This window comes from Rhinolophus sinicus, chromosome 14, assembly GCF_057876585.1.
Source record: "Rhinolophus sinicus isolate RSI-liver-muscle chromosome 14, RSI-T2T, whole genome shotgun sequence".
Lineage (NCBI taxonomy): Eukaryota > Metazoa > Chordata > Mammalia > Chiroptera > Rhinolophidae > Rhinolophus > Rhinolophus sinicus.
The window spans coordinates 19,495,611-19,522,851 of record NC_142514.1 but is presented as its reverse complement, the minus strand read 5'-3'; the positions used below and the strand labels follow the sequence as shown (position 1 = coordinate 19,522,851).

Genomic DNA, 27,241 nt, shown 5'->3' with positions numbered 1-27,241 from the left:
TCAATTGAGTACAGGTTCAATTACCTTGCATGGTGCATGTCCTTCCACTCGCTACCCATTTTACTTGAGCAAGGTCCTCAAATCCTCCAACTTTGTAACCTTGCGAAATGGGTAGTTACCTACTTTACAGAGGTGCATGTAGTAGTAGGTGAAATAATGTACATATAATCTTACCATATGGCCTGTTCAAAACTAATGGTGTATTATATGGTTTTGGAGTTAGCTTCAAATCCTGGTTCTGCTTTCCTAGTTATGTGATTATGGGCAAGTTACTAATCACAATTCTCCCTTTTTCTCCTAGAAAGGTAGGGTCATTCTGAGCCAGGTTCAGTATAAATGAATGGTGGTAGAGTTCAACAAAATTTATTAGACACTGTATCCCTAGTTGTTTGCTTGAGAAGTCAGAGAATTTTAACAAGCTCCTAGTACTTACGGTACTGTAAAAAGCTTTTTACAAATTAACTCATTTAATTCTCACTACAACCCTGAGGTAGGTACTTTTATCCCCATTCTATGAATAAGGAAATTGAGGCAGAGGTTAAGTGGGTTTCCCAAGGTAATATGGACAGCATGTGGTAGCACCATGGTTCAAACCTAGGCAGCACGAGTCCGTTTGGCAACTGTCTGCTCATGTGCAGAAAAAGGCCAGAAAAGCCTGTTTGGATATGTTGCAAGATGTTTAGCACAAAGGGTGGGACCTAGAATACTTGCTGACAGCTTTGCTTCAGCTATACTTGGACATCAGGAGAGAAATGCATGTATTTCCTGCCCAGCATTATTTATCTAGCTCTACCCTGAGATTTTATACACTCTACAAAAGCTAACTTTATTCAGCCATTTTACTGAGCAACTGCTCTCTAAAGACTGTGCATGTGGTATTATCAAGACAATGCGTAGGGCTGGTCCTGGGGATACAAACAGGACCTTACATTTCATCTGGGATCCCTCCTAGCCAGTCTGCAGGGGTTGGCCAAGTTTGTGCAGAGGCTCCATTTCCAAGTTGTGGATTTGGGTAATTTAGTCTTTGTGTTCCTGGGTTCTCCAATCTCAAAATGGGTTAATACCCACTTCATTGCTGTGGAAATTAAACATAAGCCAAATGCCTAGAACAGTGCCTGGCACAGCTGTGTTTCCCTGAAAATAAGACCTACCCGGATCATCAGCTCCAATACGTCTTTTGGAGCAAAAATTAATGTAAGGTAATTTTTGCTCCGAAAGACGCATTAGAGCTGATGGTCTGGCTAGGTCTTATTTCTGTGGAAATATGGTAAGTAGTTAAGTGCTGCTACGTAAGACAGATGACCTCTCAGATGTTTAAAATGCCAACAAGCTATCCCAGATTGTTCTCCAAAATCATGGCTATACACAATAACCAGCTCCCATTCTCAATCACTTGTAAAACTGCCCATCGACACATCCCAGTTTGGGCCATTATCCACTAAACCCCAAATTCACCTTCCTTAAATCTGACCCCAATGGCTTCTAAATGGGTTCATGGCTATTCCACCTCCCCCAACCTCTCAGGTTCATATAGCTCCACCCAGAATACTCTACCTTCTAGATGGTTCCCAGCTAGTACTCATCTGAATCAGGGCCTATGACTTCAATACAAACTGGCAGCCTGTACAAGGCTTCCATTGTGACTCAACCTCACACCACTTAGGCAATTTTCTTTCAGGCCCAAGTGTCCCACCCAGATACTGACAGATAAGCCTAACTGCTGTGCAATTTTAACATTTATGACCAATCTCTGTTACTAACATCAATTTGCCTATACTACATCCTGGAACTCAAGGATATGATTGGTCTAATTAGCAATCTAGGCCTATCATTTAACACTATGTCTAGTGGGCTATTGTATATTCATCTGAGACCACACCCAAATTCCTAAGATGGATACCTGAATTTGACTCACCATTGAATTTAACCAGCTATTGAACTAAATGAAAATACACCTAGTCAGCGCGCTTTTACTTGGGCCCCATATAACTGGTCAGGAACCAGTTATCTTCCCAATGGCAAACAACTGCCAATATGAAGTTAAACATTAGAGACCATGAGAATACATAGGACAGACAAGAGGGCAGGGCCTTTAGTGTGGAACCAATCAGACATTAACCGCTATATGTAGTTTTGTGTGTTTTTTTAAAAGATTTTATTGGGGAAGGGGAACAGTGTGTACCTCAGGACTTTTTTCCAAGTCAAGTTGTTGTCCTTTCAATCTTAGTTGTGGAGGGTGCTGTTCAGCTTCAAGTTGTCCTTTCAGTCTTAGTTGTGGAGGGCGCAGCTCAGCTCCAGGTCCAGTTGCCATTGCTAGTTGCAGGGGGCACAGCCCACCATCCCTTGCGGGAGTCGAACCGGCAACCTTGTGGTTGAGAGGGCATGCTCCAACCAACTGAGCCATCCGGGTGCTCAGTTGGCAGCTCAGCTCAAGGTGCCGTGTTCAATTTTAGTTGCAGGGGGCGCTGCCCACCATCCCTTGCGGGAGTCGAGGAATTGAACTGGCATCCTTGTGGTTGAGAGCCCGTGCTCCAACCAACTGAGCCATCCGGGAAGCAGCTCAGCTCAAGGTGCTGTGTTCAATCTTAGTTGCAGGGGCAGAGCCCACTATCCCTTGAGGGACTCGAGGAATTGAACTGGCAACCTTGTGGTTGAGAGCCCACTGGCCCATGTGGGAATCGAACCGGCAGCCTTCGGAGTTAGGAGCACAGAGCTCTAACCGCCTGAGCCACTGGGCCAGCCCTATATGTAGTTTTAACAAGGACCCCACACAAAATTTTTCAGGATATCAACCACATTTCCAAACAAACAAAAAAAATGAACCACAAGTATGTATATAGTCATTTTTATTATAATTCATAAATACAGCAGAAATATCTTTAATAGGACACTTAGGTTCTCATGGGCCTCAGCTTTCTGTCCTTTCAGTCTAATTTCAGTATCACAATTTTTCACCTTCGGCATTCTGAAACGGTCTCTGGGCCTAAGTCCAAGGACAATCTCTTTTAGAGCTGCCCATGCTCAGTGCCTTGTGCAATTCCTTATAAATTCCAATGAGTCCAATGGAACATTCCATTGCTCTACTGGTTAAAGTTCTGGGGCTATACCTGAAAAGTTACATTTCTATCCTCCTGTTACCCTTTTACACTAAAGGGCAGTTACTTATGTTCCAAAAATAGTACCACTTTACCAATGCTCCCCACCAAATAAAGGACCCAAAAGCATTGCCAACCACCAGCAAGTAATGTGAGGCTCCTCTTCTCTCCTGAACAAAAACAGAAAAATATTAGTCATATTTATAATTTTACTTAAAACTTTAAATTTTAGTATATACTAGATGTTTCCTGCATGGTTTGTCTCCTCAGTCACTGTCCATAGGACTCTGAGAAGTTGTAGGAATATGCAGGTGCGGACTCGGAAGCCCAGCTTCATCTCCAACGCTGTGGAAAGGGACTGTACGTCATGGGGCAGAGCCCTACGCTCCCCTACGCCACTTGGACAGAGCCCCGGGGAGAGTGACCTCCCGGAGGTATCCACGTTGGAATGCCCGATTAATCACACACTAGTGTCATTAAAGGCAATACTGCCAAACAGCATTATCCCTCAAAACCCTTTAAAAGGATTTCATTTTTTTTCACCCCATACTACACAAGTAGAGTTGAAAAGAGCCTGTTGGGTTAGTAACTTTTTAAAAATCATTATCAAACCAGCCATTGTTTCACCTCTAATGTCATGGGAAGGAATAGCACATGAAACCAAACGCTTATCTCCTTGGACAGACCTGAGGGACTACGCACATTATATGGTTCACGTGCCAAGCTTTGCTGTGAATTTGGTTAAGTCAATACTAACTATCACCAAGTTTCTCATTTTCAAAACAGAAATAACCCCTCTATCACATGAAGATGTGAAGATCTTAGCAGTTTCATTTGGGAAAAAAAAAAACAAAGGCCAAGTTCCTATCTGGATGTATTAAACAGCAAGCAACAGCATCTTCATGAAAGGGGACTGAGCTCAGAATGATTAAATATCACATGCAAAATGTTGACAGGCAAACACTGACAAACCTAAAGCAATTCATAGATTTACTTACCTCCAACGAAGTTATTTGGAATCTTGAGTGAAGGCTGCAAAACAAGGCAGGTAAAGAGCTTAATCCAGCAGTACAGTAAAACTGATTACAGCAAATTTTCCTTTCACTGCTGATCAACCTAGATCCAGATAGGGCGCTCCAGAGAGCTGTTTCCTGCATGGTTTGTCTCCTCAGTCATTGTCCACAGGACTCTGAGAAGCTGTAGGAATATGCAGGTGCGGACTCGGAAGCCCAGCTTCATCTCCAACGTTGTGGAAAGGGACTGTACGTCACGGGGCAGAGCCCTACGCTCCCCTACGCCACCTGGACAGAGCCCGGGGAGAGTGACCTCCCGAGATATCCACGTTGGTTACTATAACTTATTTTAGACTGTGCTAGGAATCGACTTCATCCAGTTGGCAGCGACTTCCCAGGGATAGCCATGTTGAGGTGGATCCTACACTTGAGTCAACGAAACTCGAGTTCAAGACCGCTCAGCAGTCACAGATCAGTACCCGATTTTTCATCCAGGCACCACAAACATATCTAGAAACTACAACAAGCGATTAGCACGTTGCTGAAATGGTAAACGCACAACCGTTTTAGACAGCATTTAAGCCTCCGTATCTCCATCTTTAAACCCGTCATCTGTTGTCGTGAAATTATCCTTAATGACAAAACAGATCGGCAGAATTAAGAGCCGTCATTTCGAAAGCAGGACTTAAAACGCAGACGGGCGACAGGAATAATGCACTGCATGCAACTCCACTGAGGACACACGACTCCTGGGAGGCAGCGTAATAAATGGCACGATAAGCAATGCGGGGTAGTGGGGAGAGGCTGCGCTTTTAGCGTCTCAGTGAATAGGGTGGTAACTCGGCGCTCGCACCCGTTGGTTATGGCCCTCACTCGCGGCTCGCGAGGCCTCCACAGCCCACATCCGACCCAACCCCACTGCACGAGCTAAGCATAGTTAGCACGGAAGACGCTAAAGGCAATCCTTACAGATAGTATAGTCTCCACAGGAAAAGCTGGTGGGCAAGCCAGGGTACTAGACCTAGAACTGACAAACCACGCGCGTAAAAACACTCACCAGACCACAAGTACAGAGCGCGGAACTCTTCCCCCAAAAGGCCGAAAGAGTCGCGGAATCCTTATTTATACCTTCTGAAGCGAGCGGAAATCAAGAAATGTCTATTGCGCCTGCGCCCTGGCCTGCGCATTTAGGGACTCAGAAATTCGCTAAGGATGCTGGGACTCTACTGTCAGCTAAGCCCCACCCCTACCTGGCTCAAAGGCTTCTCGCGACGCGGGCGCCTTCGCGCGGGACCTTGCTGAGGAATGTAAATTAAAGAAACTGAGTTTTGTAAGCTCGCAGGCCGGTAGTACATTCCTGATGTCAAATCTACTTATCTACACGCAGTTAACCCAATCTGGAGAATATGCTGTTAGATTAAACTCGCCAAAAAATGACTTTGGCATAATAAGTATGCAAAACAGAAAAAGACATCTAGAGAAATGCGAGGAGTCTCAGAAAGGATCAATCTGCACTGTCACATGTGAAATAAACATTTGATAGCTGCGTAGGTAATTAAGACAAGTACTCCTACACAGAATTGGCTAAAATTAAAGCCTCCTATGCATACCAATGAATGTACTTAATACTACTGAACTGTAACTTAAAAATGGTTTAAAATGGTAAATTTCATGTTAAGTATATTTTAACACACAGCTAATGTAAAGAATTAGGCAAGAAACCTGAAGATATATGTGAAATGTGAAATATTGCAAATGTGATAGAATTTCAAGTATAGTGTTAAATGAATAAATATTACATAAATTGACATAGAGCCATCATTGCTGGGCTATCATGAGTAGAAACATTTATGGTATTACTTCTATAAGGTTTTATGCTGGGTGTTTTACTTACATTATTTACTATCACAATCATTCTAAGACATTGGAACTATTACCCAAATTTTAAGATGTGAAACAGGCCCAAAGAAGTGGTTCTCAAAGTGTAGTTGGCAGACCCTGAAGTCGCTGAGACTCTTTTGGAGTCCATGAGGTCAATACTATTTCATAATAATACTTAGACTTTCTTTGCATTCTTCACTGTGTTGACTCTTCACTGATGCTGTGAAATGAAATCATGGGTGAAACTGCAAATGCCTTAGTACGTTTCAAGGCCCTGTCACCAAACTGTACTGGTAGTTGTATTCATCATCACAAATTTACAGTTTTTTTAAAAAAGTCGATTTCACCTAAGAAGTTCCTTGATGAAGAAGTAAAAATCATTAATTTTATTAAGTCTCGACTTTTGAGTATCTATCTTTTTAATATTCTGAGTGACAAAGTGAGAATTACACATAATGCACTTTTGCTGCACACAGAGGAAAAGAAGTGCAATAGTTATCTTCAGGAAAAATACTTATGTGATTGAGTTGTGTACTGAAAGAGCCACATTTTTTTCATGGAATACCATTTTACTTGAAAGAACTTGAAAGCTGACAACTTTACCAACTATATATCTGTGCGAGACTGGGTTTTCTTCATTTACTTAAACCAAAACAGTATGTAGTAACAGATTGAATGCAAAAGCAGATACGAGAATTGAGCTGTGTTCTATTAAACTTAAGAGATTTGAAAAAAATGTAAAACCTCGCCACTCTTCTCACTAGTTATTTTTCATAAAAATATATTAATGTTATAATGAGTTATTTTGAAATACATTGTAAATATTTTTTTTAATTTGTCAGTTTTAATTTTAGTACAGTAAGTATAAGTAGATATCACCAACAGATACTGAAGTTCTTTGGAGTTCTGCATAACTTTTAAAATTGTAAAGCGGTTACAAAACCAAAATGTTTGAGAACCAGTAGTTCAGAGGAAGGAAGACAAATAATTCTGCTACTTCTCTGGTGATATTACCTCTATTTGGTTACCTTTCAATCATTCATTCAATATTTACTTAGTGGATATGACTTATTTGCTAGGCATTGTGCTGTAGACACAAAAGTGATTCTAGATGAAACACTTTTTCTGTCCTTAAGAGCTCACAGTGGGGGAAATAAACATGACAGCAAATCATACTACTACTGTATGGCATGAATAAAGTATTCTGAGAACACAGAGGACAGAGGAATTGAACAATATTAAAGGACAAGAGGGTTTGCCTGGGGAGTTAAAATTTGAGCTAAAACTTGAATGAATAATGAAGGGGTCGGTGTGGATGATGACAGCATTCCAGGCTGAGCTAGGAGGCCTGTGGTCTGTCGCCCAGGAAGAGTGAGAAGTCAGCTTGATAAGGAACATTAAAGGGAGAAGTGCCTGGAATGTTCATGAGACTGGAAAGTAGGTAAGAGCTGAATTATAAAGTATTTTGTAGTCTAGGCTAAGTTTAAATTGTATCTTGCTGGTAACTATGGGCCAATAAGTTTTGAAGTAAAGGATTGCTGTGACTATCTTTGCATTTTTAGAAAGGTAACTCTAGTGGCAGTATTGAAGGATAGATTGGAGAGGCTGGAGGTTATAAAGTCCTCCAGTCTTTGAATGTGGATGGTAAACAAGAAAAGAGGAGATTTAGGAATCAAGAGACATTTCCCAGGTAGAGAATGCACATAATTTATTGTCCCACTTGTACCAGCAAGAGAGGAACTTGCAGATAACACCAAAATTTCAGGCTTGTGAGGCTGAACATACAGTGGTCTCTAACTCTGATAATTGAGAAAGTAGGCTGTTGGGGTAGACACTGGAGGTGCATATGTTACCTCGGGAACATTTGGGTATACGAGTATATATGTCCAAAGGGCAATTGGATTATAGGGTTGGACTCCAGCAAGAAAGCTGAATTGTACATAAAGATTTAGAACTTATCAGAGTAAGAGTGATGCCAGAAGTCACTCTGGGAGAGAGAGCAGGGAGAGTGATGAGAGGACGTGAAAACCCATCATTTAAATGGTGGTCAGGGAAGAAGCCAGCAGGACAGTGAACGCATGATCAGAGGAGAACCAGGAGACACTGGTGTCTGAGAGGCTAAGGAAGGAGTTTTGAGGATCAGCACATGGTCGAAAGCATCAAATGCTGCAGAGTAGTCAAATACCTTAGGAGCTGGAAACAAGCTTTTAACTGAGAAGTAACTGGTGACCTCAGGGAATGCCATTTTATTTTAGATTTAGATTTTAATGTGTTGAGTGAACATGGCTTTAGAAATGGAAAAGTGTGTAGAAACTAGAGACCATAACCGATGTCAAGAAGTCTGTTCAGTTGACACCTCCATCATCTTTTTCCTTGTCACTCATTTAGCTCACTGCTTTGAAGGTACATAAATTTAAATTGCTTGACATTAGTATGTGAAGGGAGTGTAGGAAAAGCCGAAGATAGGGCAATAGATTGAAAATAGGGTCAAGGGAAAATTTTGAAGGGAGTAGGAAATAAACATTAAACAAATGAATGATTGAATAGTGTGTGTGTGCCTCCTCAGTATGGAGGGAAACTGAGGATGTTTATTCCTGTCAGATGACCTCTATGTTTTATGAAGGTGACAAAAATTCTTGGGGAAAGAAATTAATAGTATCCACAAAGTAGACAGTGGGAGTAAGTGGCCCAAGTTGCTGGTGGTCCTGCTTTTCCCTTCACGCCTCCTAGAGCTGGAATTCAAAGTGGTTGGCTGGGCCGGCCCGGTGGCTCAGGTGGTTGGAGCTCCGTGCTCCTAACGCCCAAGGCTGCCGGTTTGATTCCCACATGGGCCAGTGGGCTCTCAACCACAAGGTTCCCAGTTTGAGTCCTCGACTTCCACAAGGGATGGTGGGCTGCGCCCCCTGCAACTAACAACGGCAACTAACAACGGCAACTAGACCTGGAGCTGAGCTGCACCTTCCACAACTAAGATTGAAGACAATAACTTGACTTGGAAAAAGTCCTGGAAGTACAGTCCCAATACAGTGCTGTTCCCCAACATCCCCCCAAAAAAATGGTTGGCTGTTTTGGTTTTAAGGCTTGGCTTTCTTGTCTATTCTCATCTTTTGTAAACACTTTCTATCCCATCCCCTCCCATTTAATATCTACTGGACATGCCCTGATAGTGGTTTTACAAACCTCTCACTCTCTACTACACACTAATCTAAATCCGTGAAAACCCTAAATTTATTCTTTCGCAAACACTGGGCAATGTACACCTTCAAAACACCCCTCTGGAGACAATGCTTAACCTCGAAGGGGTAATGGCAATTTGAGGTCTCTTTGGAGGGCTAGTAGGAAAATCTGGGAGCAGGTAGAACCCAATGACATGAGCAGTTCTGACGCATGGTTTCTTTTAACCCTTGGTAAAGGGTGGTGCACTAATCAAGGCCAATTTCTGAAGTGACAGGTAGAAAGTGAGTCACTGGGAAGGCCACCTGGATTGAAACTGGGCTGCTAGCCAGAAGAGGAGTACGTGAGGTATAAACTGTCTTATTGCGATGTCAGCCTGAGGTCTAATGCTCTAATTATACGTGGTCCATACACAGTAATCCTCGTAGGGAATTGATTGGGATGCAGTATATTCATCCTTGAATATATACAGTGATTAATTTGGTTTGACTTTGGCGAAGCAACTTCACCTCAGGTTCTTCACTGGTAAAATGAGTCTATTTCCACTTACCTCTTAGACTAAGGGTGGGATAAATGGGATCAAGGACCTAGTGCAGTCCCTAGTATATACTGTGGGGTTCCCAGTCGGCTTTCCTCGTTGAGGCCTATTCTTTTTCCATTTGTATCTGTGCACAGAGACACAGCATGACTGCTCTTCATGTCTGGCTACGTTACTGTTCTTACTATTATCCTTCCCCCATCATCTAATCTCGTTGAGGGTGCCTGGCAGTATTTTAGGTACCATTTTAAGCTGGCTTAAATCTTTTGGAATAGGGTAGAATATAAAATAAATACTTCACACCAGAAGAGTATAGTTTCTTTTAATTTCTAAATTACTTTAATAATTAATATTGATAGGAAGACTGATATACAATGCAATTATTTATTTTACAAAGATTCTGTACATCAGGGAAGCATCTGGAAGTACAATACATCAAGCTTTTATTTCTTCTTTACATTATGATTGTGAATTGTTACTTACACGGAAAGGGAACATAAAATGCATTACATACATATACATATATATATAAACACCTAAAAATACTTGACCCCCAAAGTATCTTGTTTCAAAAGAACACAGATGAGAAGGTGAACTAGATTCCTTAGTGGCACATAGAAAGCAGATAAGTAGCTCAGGAAATCAAATCCTTTTTCAAGCTTGGCACATTAAGGGAAAGTAAGGCAGTGAAAGAAGGATTTGAAAATGTCTTCTGAAGCCACAGAGAATGCTGGCATACGCCAAATAATCTCCAAACCAACGAGACACGAAGGTTAGAAGTCAAGTTAGCAATTAATGTGTGGCCACCTTACATACAGACCTCTAACAACACTGTAGAGTTGTCACTTCCCTTCCCTCAGTTATACCAAATGTGAATGAGTTTTAAGGAGATGTGGAGCCAGTATAAGGTATTGACAGTAACTGAGAAATCCAAATACGTCCCCATACCCCATACAGACAGAAGACACTACTCTTTAAGGTCACTTCAGCTTTTTTGTTTTGACCTGATACTCTGATTCTTCAGCAAATCTTACATGGACATGAAAGGAGAAAAGAGAAACATCTACCGAAACGATTACATACAGAACAACAGGGACCATAGAAGAAATCAGAAGAAATTTATAAAACAGTAACAATTTTCTGAGCATGAAAGTAAAGGGGAAAGGCCACATTGATCAGTTAAATAGAAATGATTTTTTTTCTTCCACTTAGTGTGGAATTAGAGGGAAATAGAATTAGAGGGAAACAGTGAGGCTGTATGGTTTTCAATAAAAATTAAAAGAAAGTAATGAGGCTTGTTTTAGGAAATCATATTAATATACATTACAAGATAAAAAAAAGGGATGGGGGCTGAGCCCATGCCCAGGCACCAAATGCACTGGCTACATCTTCGAAGAAGAGGGATGAGTGAAATGGAAACTGCCAGAGAGCAGGAGGGTGAGCAGCACTGCGGAGGAGCAGCAGTGGGTCACGATCACACCCCTCCTAATTGTTTCTCCAAAGACCTTTTCCTATCTAGCACCCCACATCCTGAGGGCCTTGCTGTGATTCTAGTTGGAAGAGTGGGGGCCGCCAGTACAAGTGCTCCCACAGAATTGCCACAACTCTTCTTTATGGAGGAGAATACATCTATTGATCAGAATGATTTGAAGTATCATTTGGTACAACAAACGTACAAATAGCCCGTGAAAATCTAAGCCACAAGTCAGTTTTTTGTCAAGTTGGCTTTAACATAAAGTCCTTTTTTTTTTGTTGCTTTTGTTTTTGTATATAGAAAACATACAAGTTTTTGCATTTTCCCAACTTGGAATCTGGTTACAGCTCAAATTGTTTAATAGAAAAAACATAAGTTTCCATGACTTCTTTAATTTTTTTTTTTTTTTTTTTAAATAAAAATCAGGATGACATGTCAAAAAGGATGAACATGTCAGATCCTGAGCTTCTCTCAGGCTGGACTGACTGAAGAGGACTGTATTGCTGTGTGACAAGAGATACAGTGTAATGCTTTCAACTGACATACCAGCGTGGTATGAAGGCTTCCCCTGGAGGTGGGGGCCCCTCTGTGAGAAGGCTGCGGCCCTCCAGAGGTTTTCCCCACCACCAATTGATTTGATGACTGGAATTTAGCCACAAGTGGGTCTCACAACCAGGAGAGAGCAGGTAAGGCTGACGGTGTGAACCGTGCCTTAGCACCGGCAGATGTCTTGGGGAGAGGGTGTGGTGCGATAAAACTCGAACCTGCAAGTGGCCCAGAACATTGGTGGCTGGTAAGGGAAGACCTCTCAAGTATGCTGCTTTATTAAAAGGTTCAAAAGCACTGACAAAGTGTTCAGTTTTGCTCAAGGCAGCACATGAGAATCCATTCCAGTGAAATGCTACATTCATAGAAGTGCCATTCACCCCAGAAGTACAACCCGGGGAACTCAATTCTGGCTGTGCTGGTAAGTGCTCAAAGTTCCTGCCGTGTCATTCTGGAGACTGAAGCAGCAAAGCAGCTCTGTTTTCAGGGGTTGTTCAGTTCCTCTCAAACTTCAGCATCATGGACGATGGTAGCTAAAACAAAACAGACAATCAAAGAGCTGGGTTACCAGATAGTGCAGATTGCTACATATCAAAGGGTTAAAAATAATTGCAAAAACTGCAATTACTTCTGCACCAACCTAATAATAGTAGCAAAATGTTACGTTCTAATTTTTAAAAATTGCTTCTCCTCCGCTCTAATTCTACCTGACTTTTCTGTAGCTTCTGAAACTCCTGACCCTCTTTCTTGAAACTCTCTTCTCTTGGCTTCTGTAACACTATCTTTTCCCCAGTTTTACTTTTTCTTTAATTGCTTCTCCTCGGTATGCTTTCCTGGTCCATCTTCCTCCGTCCAACCTTTAAATACGAAACAATTTTTTGCCTGAGAACCACAATCTTTTCTCACAAATTTGCTATCTTTAGACCTTGCTTTTTCCTTGCACACTAGGTTGAATATCCAACTGCCTTTTCGACATTTCCACTTCAGTGTCACAGGTCAAACTCAACATGTCTAATTTATTTCCCACTTTGTTTATTGTCTGCTTTCCTTTTTTACAATAAAAGCTTGTTAAGGACAGGGACTTTTTATCTTGTTCCTGCTATATCCCAAGTGCCTTGCACTCCACCTATCATGCAGTAGGTGCTCAATAAATATTTTAGTGACTAAATGTCCTCACCTGTTCACCTGAGGCCTTGATGTCACAGACCTCAAAAATCCCAGGTGAGAAATCTAAGCGTCATTTTAACTACTTCCCCTGATTCATCCCTGGAATCAAAAGACTGCCAAATCTTGTTGATTCTAACCAATCTCTTGCATTCTCACTATCACTTCCCTGGTCTGAGATACCAGTATGCTCACTATGGCTATTTTAGTTACTTCCTAACTGGTTTCCTTACTGCTAGCCCCTCTATCCTTCCACACCACCTTCCACAGTTCCACCAGAGCCTGTTTTCAAATACATGGAACTCCAATGGTTCCGATATCCAGCATAAAAGCCAAACCTCTTCAAAGTGCTACCATAAGCCATCTTGTTGGTCTTAGCTTCACCACACTGTCCCCATACATCCTTTGCCCCATACATTTTCTGATACCCGGAAACATTGCACTTTCCTACTTCCCATAGTCTTGCTAAAGATGGTCCTTCTGCTTACAATGTTCCTTCCTTTCTTGTTCAAATAATGAAATAATTATTTTATATACTTTAAGATACAGCCTAAATGTCACCTTCTCTCTGACTGTTTCCTTTATTGTTGCTCACTATAGTTTCTAACAACTAGTGATAATAAAAATAGCTAACACTGACATAGATAGGAGATGGTGGTGTTGGGACACGAAACCTGGTAGATTTAGGACTAGGAATGACTGAGGAATTTATCATACTGATTGTACTATATTTAGTAGTACACAGGTCTTTTCCTAGATTAAACTACAGTCTCCTTGGGCGCAAGTGTGGTGTGTTATTTGAGGTCATATTATAGTGCCCTGAATAGTGTTATTGCCGTTCAAACAAAATGCCTTCTCTATTCCTGCCAGAGTTCAGTACAAAAAAAAATTGTAATTAAAATAATCTTTTGCCTATATTGTGATAGAAAACATTTAACAATGTTTTCCAACTTTGCTTCTTCCTCCTTTTTACAGCAAACTGGAATTGTCATTATGTTTTCTTTATAGCCTCTTTTTATAAATGTTCTGAGTCACCTAGATACAGTGATTCTATTTTTTGCTAGCTGATTCTTTAGGTAATGGGTGGGTCCTTAATCACAACAGTAATTCCAAATCAAAACACATCTTGGCTTGTTTCATGAAGACAGTTAATTAAAATGAAATTTTACACAAAACTGGTAAGATCAATTGTGCTAGAAAGAACTGAAACCAGAGAGGGCAAGATCTTACCTAACTCAGCAACAATTTCCTCATACATAACCTGGGACAGTGAGGTACAGGGAAGAGAACACCGTGTGGCTTTTTAGTCATTCATTCCTTTCTCCAAATCCTAGTTCTGTAACTTACTAGCAAGTCAAACAAGGTATTTAATGCTCTGAGCCTGTTTCTTCAATATTATGGGGGATATTAACACACCTTGAAGGTTTACTGCAAGGATTAAATAATACACATAAAATGCCACATTCAGTATAGGCATTTACTACTGACTCTAAGTTCTTTCGATGTAGTCTCCTTGCAATTGACACTGAGTGTCCTCTTTTAACAATGTCTTTCCTATCTGAACAACTCTGGTATGTTTATTTTTTGGTACAGCTCTACTTAGTACACAGTATTTGGGAGTTTTGGCTCTTACCGTGTAAAATGTTTGCTCTCCTCATGAACCTCCATCTCTGAGCTTTTAAATTCATTTAATTCTTTTCTTATGGCAGCCTGTGGAGTAGAAACAAAGATGTTGCAGCATGTTCTGTCTGCTGTGGCATAACAGTGTGATATGCCATCTGTCCTCTATTGTGCTTAACTTGTGAGTCACTGTAGCCTGGGCAGGCGACCCAGAAGGAAGAACGAAGCCAGGTCAACACACTGGGGGAAGGTTTGGGCGAAGCTTAGAGACAATACACGTCACCTTCCCTGACACCATTCATCTCATAATAAACCTAAAACTTCCAGTTAAAACACCTGAAGAGCTTAAAAGAGATATTATAGCTTTTTTTTTTATCGTTTGCACAGCATATAAAAATGCTTTTCCAGTTTAAGAAGTAAAATATGGGTAATTACTAAAATATCACCCAAACTCCCTTCAACCAACATAACCACTGTTAAAAACGTGCTTTTTTCCCTTCCAGATTTTTGTACTCTGTGAGGTAGTAGCAGGGATTTTCTTTTCTTTCAGTTTTGGTACTGGCGATGGAATCGTTAGTATCAAGTTTTGGTTTGTACATCTTGATGTTTTGTATCTTGATTACCAACTTAACATTATATCAAAAGTAGACATTTTGTTTATGGTTCCCGCTTTTAGTTGCACAATCAGGTAACCTTCTAGGTAGTGTCTTGCATCCTTCAGAAAGAGGGAGAGAGACACACACACATACACACACACCTTGTCAGCAGGGGTCAGTTTGGTCCAAGGTTTGTCGGCTCGCCGGTCGTAATCTTGAGCATCTGTCACCTCCACATATTCATTAAACCTCAGAATCTTCCTGGCAAGTAGTTCGGCCACAGTTGGCCTTTGACTGAGCTGAAAGAAATGGAGCCTCTTAGTTGGCTATGCCAGGAATCAGGCATTGATGAAGCGTTCAAATCGCCTCTAACTCAGTGCGTTAACTGTATATTGGAATCACATGGGGATGCCTGGGTCCACCATCCCCAGAAATTCTGGGGATTGGGAGTTTCTTTTTTTTTTTAAAGCTCCTGAATGCACAGCTAAGATTGAGAACCACTGCTATAAACCAGTGTAACCAGTATTACCAGTGCTTCTCAAGCTTTAACATGCATGCAAATCATTCGGGGCTCTGGTTACAATGTAGATTCTGATTAAGCAGGTCCTGATGTTCTCCAGCTCTTACAAGCTCCCATTTAATGACAATGCTACTGGTCCATGGGCCACGTTTTGGGCAGCAAAAGGATTAGGGCTATAAACTCACATATAATACATTAAAAAGTGAATACATTTAACATGAAAAAAGTATCTAGTAGGTCACATTCAGAGTGGACAATGCCCAGGAGAGCAGATTCTGTAATACATTATGGTTTAAGATTGCAGTCAGGTAACCTGCTCAACCTGAAGGCATCAAGTCTAGCGGTGGCCTCTAGCTACCCCCAGTCTGTCAAGGACGATTCCTCTATTCCTTGGGAAGGGGAAGAATCAGGAAGAAAATGTCTAGATCCCTTACTGTGCTAGGGATTCTTATAAGTTTTCAGAAATATCTACAGAACTCAGACCAAATTAGAACCTACAGGAGCCAATTACAAACTGTTACGGTGGGAAGGAAAGGAGAAAGGTATTAATCCCAGAGTCGAAAAGCTAAGACAGGTCTGGTACATGAAAGATTTGATCTGGGACCAAGGAAAAAATCCTAGTTGGTTTTTCATACTTTTCAGGTATTACTAAGGGTCAGTTCAGTATTTTCCCTGATTAGAAAATAACCTTATCTATACTTCAGCAGGTTTTGGAATCTGCATCAAAATCCCAGGTCTATCAAATGAAAGGTGAAATTTTCTGCAAACATTTATTGAGCACCTTCTTGTGCCAGGCTTTCTTTAAATAATAAAAGTGAAAATTAAAATGCTCTTGATAATGCTGAGTTGTTTTCTATATTTGCATCATGTATTTTATTTTTATAGCAATCTATGGGAATTCAAGTCAATCATTTATTTCCGATAAAATAGTTCAAATAGAAGATATGTACTCAGTAGACAGCCTGAAACCAAACACTCGGGCAACATACCTTTCTAGTGAGCCGACGTTTAATCTCTCGTTTTTCTGCCTGACGATCAGCTTCATTTTTAGCTATAGTTGACAGTCAGAAACAAAGAATATTCAAAATGGCAACTTGCATATCAAACTTTTCACTAATTATATCGCAGATATTTCTTACAGGCTCCAAGTCAGAATAAAAGACAAACATTGAGAATGGCTAACCAAGAGAACTTTCTTGCCAAGTGGTGTAGTCAAATACTTAAAGCAGGGATATCAAACTATGGACCCAAATCTGGCCAGTTGCCTGTATTTTTACTGCTCATGAGCTAAGAACAGTCTTTACATTTTTTAAAAGTTTGATAAGTACCTACACAATAGCTTCCTTTTACTTTTGGCCTGTAAAGCTGATAATATTTACTATGTGCCCTTTAAGAAAAACTGCAGACTTTCGCTCAAGAATAACCACTTAGAATGGAGATCACACTAAGTTCTGTGTGATACGTCTATAAAGGCTCCCACACTTTAAAATTTACTAAGTGACTAAGTCGCATGTATCTAAATAGTGATGAGAGAAGGGGATGGATTGGCCAAACTGGGCACGCCCACAAGTAACCTGATGAAGCCTAATCTTCCACTGTGAAGGTGTCCAGGGCCAAATTTCACCCTATAATGTGGAAAAACAAACCTGTACTAGGTTAGAATGCTGTTTTAGGAAGTTAACTATGTACACAGAAAAAAAAATTAAATACGTGGTTCTATTTTGTGACTTTAGAGGTATGAAAGTCTTAAGAGATGAAAAAACTGCTGCATTTGGGACTTGCTTTGGGCCCCAGCCTTTAGACTCCATTAGGAACAGGAAGGTCTCCTGCAAATGCACAGCCATTATTTTAATTCCCTGAAGACAGAGAAAAGTTGGGCAGTGTCCACCACACACTGTGAAATCCTCCCAAATGCCCAAAGTAGTCTCAGGATATTGAGAAAATTAAAACAAACTTTTCTGTAGTATCCAAGTACACAAACAATATACCATAATGATATCTTGTAAAGGAAGTTTGTGGGAACTCCTTCAGGGAAAAAGATATGAGTAGTCCTTCCTCGGCTGGAACACACTCTCTCCTTGACCCCTGTAGAAAATGCTTCTCTTCCTTGTTATGTATATTAAAGTCAGAAATATACAGAGAAAATCTACACAATTTTATTTCCATAGCTGGACTTACGCTGTAGTATATTTCGTTGTTCTAGTTCTTCTGCTGTTGGTCTTTGACTCAGTCGTCTAAAAGGAGATAAATAAGAGTATTGTCTATGGTAAACCTCCCAATCCTATTTATAAACATTTGTTTTGGTTTTAGCTTATATTAGCCCCTACACTAGCAAGAAATCAATACATTTTCAGACTGTCTCATATGTCATTTGTTTATCTGAGTCATTGTTTATGAAACAATTTTTACATTGAAAGTGTTCACACACACACAAAAAAAAAGTGTTCACACAGATGTTACATGTAAACAGGAGGCCAGGGTTCTAGTACTACCTCTAACGTCACCAAGCCCTATCACCACAAAAAAGCTCAATTAGACCCTGAATGTACTCATTGTATAATGAAGGTTTGCGATGGACTGGTGGGTCCCAAACAGATTTGCTCCTTCAACAAATAAACGGCACGATTTGATGTTTTGACATATGTATACACCTATGAAACCATCACCATGATCTTGATAATGAAACATATCCATCACCCTAGTATTGGTTTCCTAGGGCTGCCATAACAAATTACCACCAACTGGGTGGCTTAAAACAACAGAAATTTATCTCTCACAGTTCTGGAAGCCAGAACTCCAAAATCAAGGTATTGGCCAGGTTGGGTCCTTCTGAAGGTTCTTAAGGAGAATTTGTTCCCTGCCTCTCTCCTAGATGGCGGTTGCCAGCAATCCCTGACTTTGGCTTGCAGACGCATTACTTCAATCTCTGCCTCCATAGTCACACAGCCTTTTCCCTGTGTGTGTATGCCTGTGTCCAAATTACCCTCTTCTCATGAGGACCCCAGTCATAGGATTAGAGCCTACCCTATTCCAATATGACCCCATCTTAGCTTGATTATATCTGCATACACCCTCCTTCCAAATAGGTGGTACCAGATGTTAAGACACTTTGTTGGCAGGTGGTGGGGAGACACAATTCTACGACAATCTCCCACACAAAATCTCACTTTCTTTTGTAATCTCAACTTCCCTGACCCTAGGCAACACTGATCTGCTTCATATCACTAAAATTATTTCTTGCTTTTAAAAATTTTGTATAAAATCATACAATGTATACTCTTTTTGGTCTAGGTTCTTTCACTCAGCGTAATTACTGAGGACCACCCAAGTTGTGGCATTATAAATAGTTCATTTTATTGTTGTGCAGTATTGCACTGCATGACTATACCACAATGTGTTCATCCATTTGCCTTTTGACAGCTATTTCTTTCTTTCTTTCTTTCTTTCTTTCTTTTTTTTTTTTTTTTGGCTATTACAAATAATAGTTAATGGAATGGCTGGATCATATTTAGGTATATGTTTGATTTTTTTAAAAGAAACTTACAAATTGTTTTCCAAAGTAGTTCTACTATTTTAGATTCCCATCACCAGTGTATGAAAATACAGCTGCACCTCATTCTCAGCAACTCTTGGTATTATCAGTCTTTTAAATTGTGCAATTTTAGCCACCCACGTGGGCTTATAATGGTATCTCACTGTGGTTTTAATTTCCATTTTCCTAGAGAAAATGTTAAGTATCTTTCCATATGCTTATTTGCCATCTGTATATCTTCCTTGGTGATGTGTCTGCTGAAATCTTCTGCCCCTCTCCCCCTTTTAAAACTGGGTGGCTTGGTTTTCTTACTGAGTTTGGAGAATTCTTCATATATTCTAGATATGGGACCTTTATCAGATACATGGCTTGCAAGTATTTTCTCCCAGTTTGTGGATTGTTTTTACAGTTTCTTAACAGTGTCTTTCAAAGAACAAAAAGTTTTCATTTCGATGAAGTGCAATTTATCAATGTTTTTCCTCTTAAGAATCATGCGTTTGAGAGCATATCTAAGAAATCTTTGTTTGATCCATATTGTTCTGAAAGTATTACAGTTTTAGCTCTCAGGTTTAAGTCTGTGATGCATTTTGAGTTAAGTTTTGCATATGATGCAAGGCATGAATTGAAATTATTTTTGCGCCAGCACCATTTGTGGAAAAAAACATCCTTTCTCAATGAAATTGTTTTTGTCCCTTTGTCAAAAATGAATTGTACAAGACTGGGTGGGTCTATTTCTGGGCTCTCCTGTTTCACTGATTTGTCGATCTTTATGTCAATACCATACTGTTTAGGTTACTTTAGCTTTATATATGCCTTAAAATAAGATTGTGTTAATCCGCCAACCCTGTTCTTTTTCATAGTTGCTTTGGTTATAAAATAAGATTATGTTAATCCGCCAACCCTGTTCTTTTTCATAGTTGCTTTGGTTATAAAATAAGATTGTGTTAATCCACCAACCCTGTTCTTTTTCATAGTTGCTTTGGTTATTCTAGATGCTTTATATTTCCGTAAGAATTTTAGAATCAGTTTGTCAATTTAAAAAAAGCCTACTGCTAGACTTGTCGGGTGATCACTTAGCAAGGTATATAAATGTCTAATCACTATGTTGTTCACCTGGAAGTAATATAATATTGTATGACAACTATAGTTGAAAAATAAATTTTAAAAAATGAAAGTAAAAATTCAACCGAGAAAAAAACAAAAGCGGGGAATATTTTGCTTGGAATTATTTGAATCTATGCATACCTTAATACCGAGACTTCTGACCCATGAATATGGTATTTCTCTCCATTTATTTAGGTCTCCTTTACTTTCTTCAGCAGTATTTTATACTTTTCAGTGCACAAGTCTTACACAACCTTTTGTCAGATTTATCTACAAATATTTTTGATGCTATTGTAAATGTTAATCTCTTGTATTTTTAGATTTCAATTTCAGATTTTTCATTGCAAGTGTCTAAACTCTTCTAAGACTATGACTTTGAGTGAAATAACACTTAAAGATGAGCAACTAGCTTTGCAGTAAAGGGAAAAGGAATCAATGATTAAAGATCCCCATTCTTAACTAATTCCTAATCTTGATGGTTTCTTGCTGACAATCAGAAGGCCACAGTTTTGCATTAAGAGTGCCAGGTGTCTAAGATAGGAGAGGAGAATATATTTTAGTTAATTACTTTGTAAAGAATATGTCAAGAGTCCCACCTCCTTTTCCTCATTCTACCACGAAATACATCTGAGTTGGGCAAATACCTGCCTATATACCTGGACTCTTATGTGTATTATATGTACAAGAAGCTGGCCTGCATTCAGTGTCTCTGCTTTTGGTTCCAGGTGACTTGAAAAATGTACTAACACTTTGAAAGGAGGCAGTTACATGGAACATATGTGATAGATACAATGAAAAATGTGGGTGTGACCTTTAATTGGATTGGCATCTCATGGTTGAGCAGCTGGATAAATGACAGAGGAGTCTTGCTGTCCTGGGAACCACCTGAATTCTCTAAAGCTTAAAAAAAACCCACGTATTTATGTCTATCTTATGGTTCAAAGCTGTGAGCTACGTCAACCTCACAGTTTAAAGCTCTAAGAACCATCTAGTTCCTTAGTTTCCAAATTCTTAGAGGATACCCAACTAGGTACAATATGTATTTTTAAGAAATTATGCTATTTCTAAAATTAGAAAACAACAACAAAATGATAATGAATGCTTCGTCACAAAGTAAGTCTCCAATATACATCCCGGCATAATCCAATCCAATCAGTGTACCGCAGCAAAAGCCTACCGGATAAGTGTGTTCCCAATCTGGTGCCGTATTTCATTCCACTCCTCTTTGCTTTTTCGAGGCCAAGAATTCAAGTTCAACTCTGGTTCACTGGGTCTGTGGTTCAATTTCATCGCCAGTGTGTCTTTCCTCTTGACTTTGTTGGCCAGAGCACCTTTGCATGAGGGAAAGAACAAAAACATAGAAGCTTAAGGCTCTTCCTCACCTGGAGCCAGGCACGTCTGAACAAGTAATAGCACATCTCCAGCTTCCTACGCGGCCTCCAATCACCCAGCTAACACAAAGGTGGGGGTAAAGCTAAAGACATCTAAAATCTCAGCTGGATGGACTCATCTGAAGGTATCTGCTCCCTTCTACCAGTCCTCTGTATTTTTCTCCTTAGTCAAAATTGCTAGAGAAGAGAATCGAAGCGTGGGACAGCCCTCTGAATTACAACGAAAAGGCATTTGCACTCACACACCTCATAAAATTCCTCTTCTTAAGGCAGCTTTCCCATGTTTAGGAATCAGAATTCCATTGTTTGTAGATTTGTGGACCGAACATGTTTTTTTTCCTTTGCCCCACATAGTTAAGTTCATGAGACTGAAGGAGAGCGTCACCTTTGTCTTTTCAACACAGCCCAAATACCAGCTTTCCTCTCCTCCTCATTCTTTAATACCATCCAGGTAAATAATTTTGTAATCAAAAACAGACAAAAAAACCGAATGACTCATCTACTTGGCTCCCTCCCACTGGCTTGTTATAACATTGGGAATAGCAAGGACAAGTCCCTCAGAGGGGCTTCCAACATCAGGTAGCCAGATGGCTCAACGAGAGAGGGTGCCTGTCTCTATTTATCTCATACTTGCTAAGACCAGCAAGTCGCTTTATCTGGAAAAGAATTTTCTCCTCTGCTTTCCCCTCTCTTTCTTACTCTGCTGGCTTTCATCTTCATCCTCTTCGTCTCGGTATTGAATGGGACCTTCTGAGTCCGAGTCGCTCTCCTTCTCTTCCTCTTCCTCCTGCAAGCACTGCGGTAGTTTGGGAACGACTGAGGTAGGCGGCATGTCTTCATCAAACGCAGATGCAGATGGGCGGGTCTGCTCCTCTTCTTCTTCATCGTCTGGACTAACAAATTAACATAATTATACTTTCCTTTCAGAAACATAAAGGACAACTGATTTGCAAGGCAAAATACTGAATATCTATGGAAAAGTCCATGAATGAAATAATTTAGAATTCCTGTAACAATCTTGCTAAGAAACTTTAGCAGCTATTCATCTAAAGGCTCTGGGTTCAATCTCAGCTCTACAACTTACTTATTAGCTTGTATGTTACTTTTCAATAAATGGGAATGATACCCACCTCACTGGCTTGTTGTGAAAATGAAATAGACAAAAACGCACTAGTGTCTGGCACATAGGGCCCTGGTGATCTACATGGGAAATGTAAGTTTGCTTCAGTCTGATTAAATAAGAAGACTGTACAGCACCTAACACTGTACCTGGCTCATGACAGATACTTAATGCAAATATTTAACCCATTTCCCTTTGGTTTAACAATGCAGTAGGACAAAATGATGATCTCATCCCAGGAAGCAAAGAAAAACAAAGATGAAAACTAACTTCACCCCTTTACCCTCTGGAGGCATAAAACTATGTCTTAGTCTACTTTCAAACTCCTCACAGGTCTCTTTTCAGGATGTGAAATAAATACACCAGCACGTACAAAGATTATGGCAAGACAGATAAGTAGGATGTTGCAACAGTTCTATAACAATTCTTTTAGTTATTAAGGCACATCTCCAACTTGCCAAAAAGTGTTCATCTTCAATCGCAATTTGTCAGAATTTTAAAGACAATAGTAGGTGTTAGTACCAAAGCTGGTGTGAACAGATTTAGTGTTTGGGGACAGATGAGGGAAAGAACAAGCTGATCAGTTTCAGTCTATGGGGCTGTAATACTGAGCTATCTTTCAGTGCTCCCTTCTTTTTCTCTAGACTTCTCTTTGTCCTTTTCTACTTTCAGATTTGTCTCATTTCATTCTCACAAGCCTATGTAAATAGGCATTATTCCTGTTTACAGATTAGAAAAGGAACAGAAAGGTTACGTACATACTCGTATACTATTACAAGCTAGTAATTAAGAGATAGAGCTGGGCTATAAACCCAAAGCTACCTTACTCCCATGTATCTTACACACCATGTATCATGTTAAAAAATATAGTGGTTTTAGGGCCGGCCCAGTGGCTCAGGCGGTTGGAGCTCCATGCTCCTAACTCCGAAGGCTGCTGGTTCGATTCCCACATGGGCCAGTGGGCTCTCAACCACAAGGTTGACAGTTTGATTCCTCGACTCCCGCAAGGGATGGTGGGCAGCACCCCCTGCAACTAGAAAGGGCAACTGGACCTGGAGCTGAGCTGCGTCCTCCACAACTAAGACTGAAAGGACAACAACTTGAAGCTGAACAGCACCCTCCACAACTAAGATTGAAAGGACAACAACTTGACTTGGAAAAAAGTCCTGGAAGTACACACTGTTCCCCAATAAAGTCCTGTTCCCCTTCCCCAATAAAATCTTAAAAGAAAAAAAAAAAGTGTATATATATATATATATATATATATATATATATATATATATATATATACAGTGTTTTCAATTTTCAAGAACGTTTGTAATTTTTTGTATCATCACGAAAATTTCTGCCATGGAAACAATGTTATAGAAATCAGGGCAAAGTCCAAATTCTAGCACATGTCCTATTTGTTGAGTATTCTTCTTAAATGTATTCACATTTTCTTTTTACACATAATTCTTTCCAAGAAGGGCTAACTAGGAAATGAAAGTAGAATAAATAAGAGGCAGGCTCTAAAAGCACTCACACTTTCAGCATTTCAATAGTGATGGGAAGTGACCTGGTGCGACCCAGGGTACTGCTGTCCTCAGAAAAGTTGTCACTGTTCTCGAAGAGCAGCGAATGGGCTCTGTGAGAGCCCTCCAAGGACGGAGTCATGGGAAGTGGGCTGGTCAGGGCCTGCTGGATTCGGATATGCAGTGGCAGTGGGGGCAGCCTCGAGGTCACATGGGGCTCCCCAGAGCTGTGGTCCAACATCCTCTTGGGTACTTCCTTTTTCTGGTCTTCCTGCTGGGGAACCTCCTGGGGTTGGTCTAAGGAAGGTAGAAACTCAACTTCTGGCACAACTTGAAAAGTCTTAGCAGGGACGGGAGGGGACCGTGGGGGTTCTGGAGGTATATGAGTAGGCAGTGGGGGGGAAGGAGACGGAGGTGGGATCGTGAGCGGTGGTTCGGAGCCCGCAGAGCACGTGCTCTTCTCTCTCAGATCACTTGGTGCTTTTGTGGCGGTGGTGGCAGCAGCAGAGTCTGAGGTGGGTACCACAGTTGATGGAATGCCTCTCTTAGGCGGTAAGGGTGGGGAGGGTTTTGATAACAATGTACCACTGTTTATTGCTTGGGACAGTTCAGCTGGAAAAGAGAGAGAAAACCTCAATTTAAAATGGCTGTACAATACTTTGAGGGGACAGCTCAGGGCCTAGAATTGGAGCTGAGCTCAGTCTTTCAGGCAAAGTATAGCATTTCATGGCTTTGCCATTCCCTAGGTAGCTCAGCCTAAAACAAAATTTATGTTTATGTATCTATGAGGCTTAATAAATGTATAGAGGTCTAGGAAGACCACTACCTTAACAGTCTGATAAGAAATCTCTTCCTTCTTTGATATGTTAGAGATGACAACTTTTGATGACTTGATCTTGGTGTAAAGTTAGTGTGAATAGAGACAGAAAAAAATGCAGATAATAGGTTTTTTTGTCTAACAGTATCTATTTAAAAATTTAAACAAGCAAACAGCAATAAAAAAACAAACACTGGGTCAGCCCGGTGGCTCAGGTGGTTGGAACGCTGTGCTCCTAAGGCTGAGGTCGCCGTTTCGATTCCCACATGAGCCAGTAAGCTGTACCCTCTACAGCTAAGATTGTGAATAACGGCTCTCCCTAGAGCTGGGCTGCCATGAGTGACCAGCTGGAGGTTGGCGTGAGCTTCCATGGGCTGCTGTGTGCTGCCAGGAGCGGCTGGCAGTCAGCAAGAGCTGCCATGAGCTGCCATGAGCTGCTGTGAGTGGCCAATCAATGACCAGAGACCGACGGCCTCAGCCGGGGGGGAGCGCAAAGCTCATAATACCCGCATGGGCCAAGGAGCTGTGTCTGTCCTACACAACTACACTGAGAAACAACGGCTTGAACCAGAGGTGGAAGAAGGGGAAAACAAACAAACAAACAAACAAACATCATCTGGCTCTGTTACCAGATCCTGATAAATAGTGTTATCTAAATATCTCAGCTCTGTATTGTGAAACTATCAATAATGACATCTTGGATTTTTATAGCAAATGCAAAGGCCTTTGAAGGAATCAAGTGCTTTCCTATTCTTGACTTCATATTCTCCTTATATTAAGAGATTATCTTTACCATTTCACAGAAGGAAAAACTCAGGTCACAGAAGTCAGGTGACTTGCCCAAGATCATACCACACACTGGTAAGGGCTCAGCTAGTTCCCAGGTCTGTTAGGCTCCAAACTCTGGGTCTCACTGTATTTGATTTTATTAGTGTCCACCCCTCTTGCTGTCCTTTATGCCAACCCCCACCTCCACTCTGTACTATACTATGGGCTCCTTGATGACAGGGCCCTTACTTATCTCCATCAGCATATCCACAGGTCTGGGCACAGGGTTGGGCACAGTGCCTGGCACAATGTGGGTTTTCATACATCTTTATTAGATGAGAGGCCCCTACCCTACATCATGACATGTATCCCCATGTGATCACTCAAAACCCACAGTGACTCAGGTGGTGATTCAGCTGAGTCCCTCTGGAGGGCTCCAAATGGCTTTTACGAAGTGGATCCTCACATCGCACAGAGGCCAACCTTGCAAAATAATTAAATAGCAGCCCTCTTGATCACCAACCTCTAACCCTTTATCCAAATTCCTTCTATTGGCCCCAATAATTGTTTTCACATGGTTCCATGTATCTCAAGTTTCCCCAAGATAAAATTTATTTGCCTTAAATCCCATTTCATGGGCAGCATTCAGAGTAAAAGGCTAGGTAATCTGATATTTTAATGTCTCTCATTGCAAGTAAACTTTTCAAAGGACTTTGGAGAAAAACATTGCATACACATTTAAATAAGATTTTTAAAAATGTGAATTTTAGGATCAGTGCAAGAGATATTTTTGGGTAGACTGGACTTTTGCTGCCTCTCTAAAAAAATAGCACTTAGCTATGTCCCATTTACAACAAAACCACCTCTGATAAGACCAAATTTGAGTAATTTAATGTGTGACATGATAAGGCAAATTACCCTTAGTAATCTAAGGAAAACACACACCTAAAGATGTTAAATATACCCTGACAGTGGCATTTGGCTGTGGTTCTGTGGGACAGATGCCAGAATGTTCGTTGGAGGGGTTACAATTCCCTCCTACCGTTCAGCTATTTGTGGTGCTCCTTCCTTAGCTCTAATACTCCTAATTAGTCCTCAGTCCTGAGACTGTTAAGCCAGTTAGTAGATGCAGCAATGTCTACAGCAGTTTCCAGATGTCTGGATTTCATGGACCAACACAATTAAAAAGAAATTCTCAACCAACCTTAGGTGTCAATTTTAAATCCCTCCAAAACTTGGTATTAAGTAAACCATTTATAAACATACTCCTTTCATGAAAAAAATGGACTTTTAACACCAAAGAATAAGGTCGTGATTTCAGAATAAAGGACAGTCCTTTAAATCAAATCTATTTAACCTAAATAAAAACTTTGT

The 27,241-nt window shown here is 40.6% G+C and overlaps 1 protein-coding gene, 1 long non-coding RNA gene and 2 other non-coding genes across 9 annotated transcripts in view; all 4 read right to left on the bottom strand.

Moving 5' to 3' along the window:
• Positions 1-2,829: 2,829 nt before the first annotated feature.
• On the bottom strand, positions 2,830-5,159 carry LOC148755566 (uncharacterized). Its single transcript, XR_016018589.1, has 2 exons — positions 4,094-5,159; positions 2,830-3,265 (listed from the first exon to the last, which is right to left on the bottom strand). It is a non-coding gene; the product is annotated as an uncharacterized LOC148755566 (long non-coding RNA).
• Positions 3,336-3,542, bottom strand: LOC148755568 (small nucleolar RNA SNORA73 family). The gene has a single exon (XR_016018790.1). It is a non-coding gene; the product is annotated as a small nucleolar RNA SNORA73 family (small nucleolar RNA).
• LOC148755567 (small nucleolar RNA SNORA73 family) lies at positions 4,238-4,442 on the bottom strand. The gene has a single exon (XR_016018789.1). It is a non-coding gene; the product is annotated as a small nucleolar RNA SNORA73 family (small nucleolar RNA).
• A 6,818-nt stretch (positions 5,160-11,977) lies between the features above and the next one.
• The window catches only part of PHACTR4 (phosphatase and actin regulator 4), a 74,432-nt gene continuing 59,168 nt past the window's right edge, over positions 11,978-27,241 (bottom strand). For 3 of the 6 annotated variants that reach the window (XM_088790745.1, XM_088790746.1, XM_088790742.1), the window contains 8 exons: positions 24,294-24,894; positions 22,348-22,541; positions 21,435-21,588; positions 17,800-17,855; positions 16,611-16,672; positions 15,263-15,400; positions 14,519-14,595; positions 11,978-12,254 (listed from right to left, as the gene is read on the bottom strand). In XM_088790745.1, the coding sequence (XP_088646871.1) occupies positions 12,239-12,254; positions 14,519-14,595; positions 15,263-15,400; positions 16,611-16,672; positions 17,800-17,855; positions 21,435-21,588; positions 22,348-22,541; positions 24,294-24,894 (1,298 nt within the window). In that variant the 3' untranslated portion in view covers positions 11,978-12,238. The remainder of the gene's footprint in view (positions 12,255-14,518; positions 14,596-15,262; positions 15,401-16,610; positions 16,673-17,799; positions 17,856-21,434; positions 21,589-22,347; positions 22,542-24,293; positions 24,895-27,241) is intronic. The other 3 variants (XM_088790743.1, XM_088790741.1, XM_088790744.1) reach the window with 1 other exon arrangement.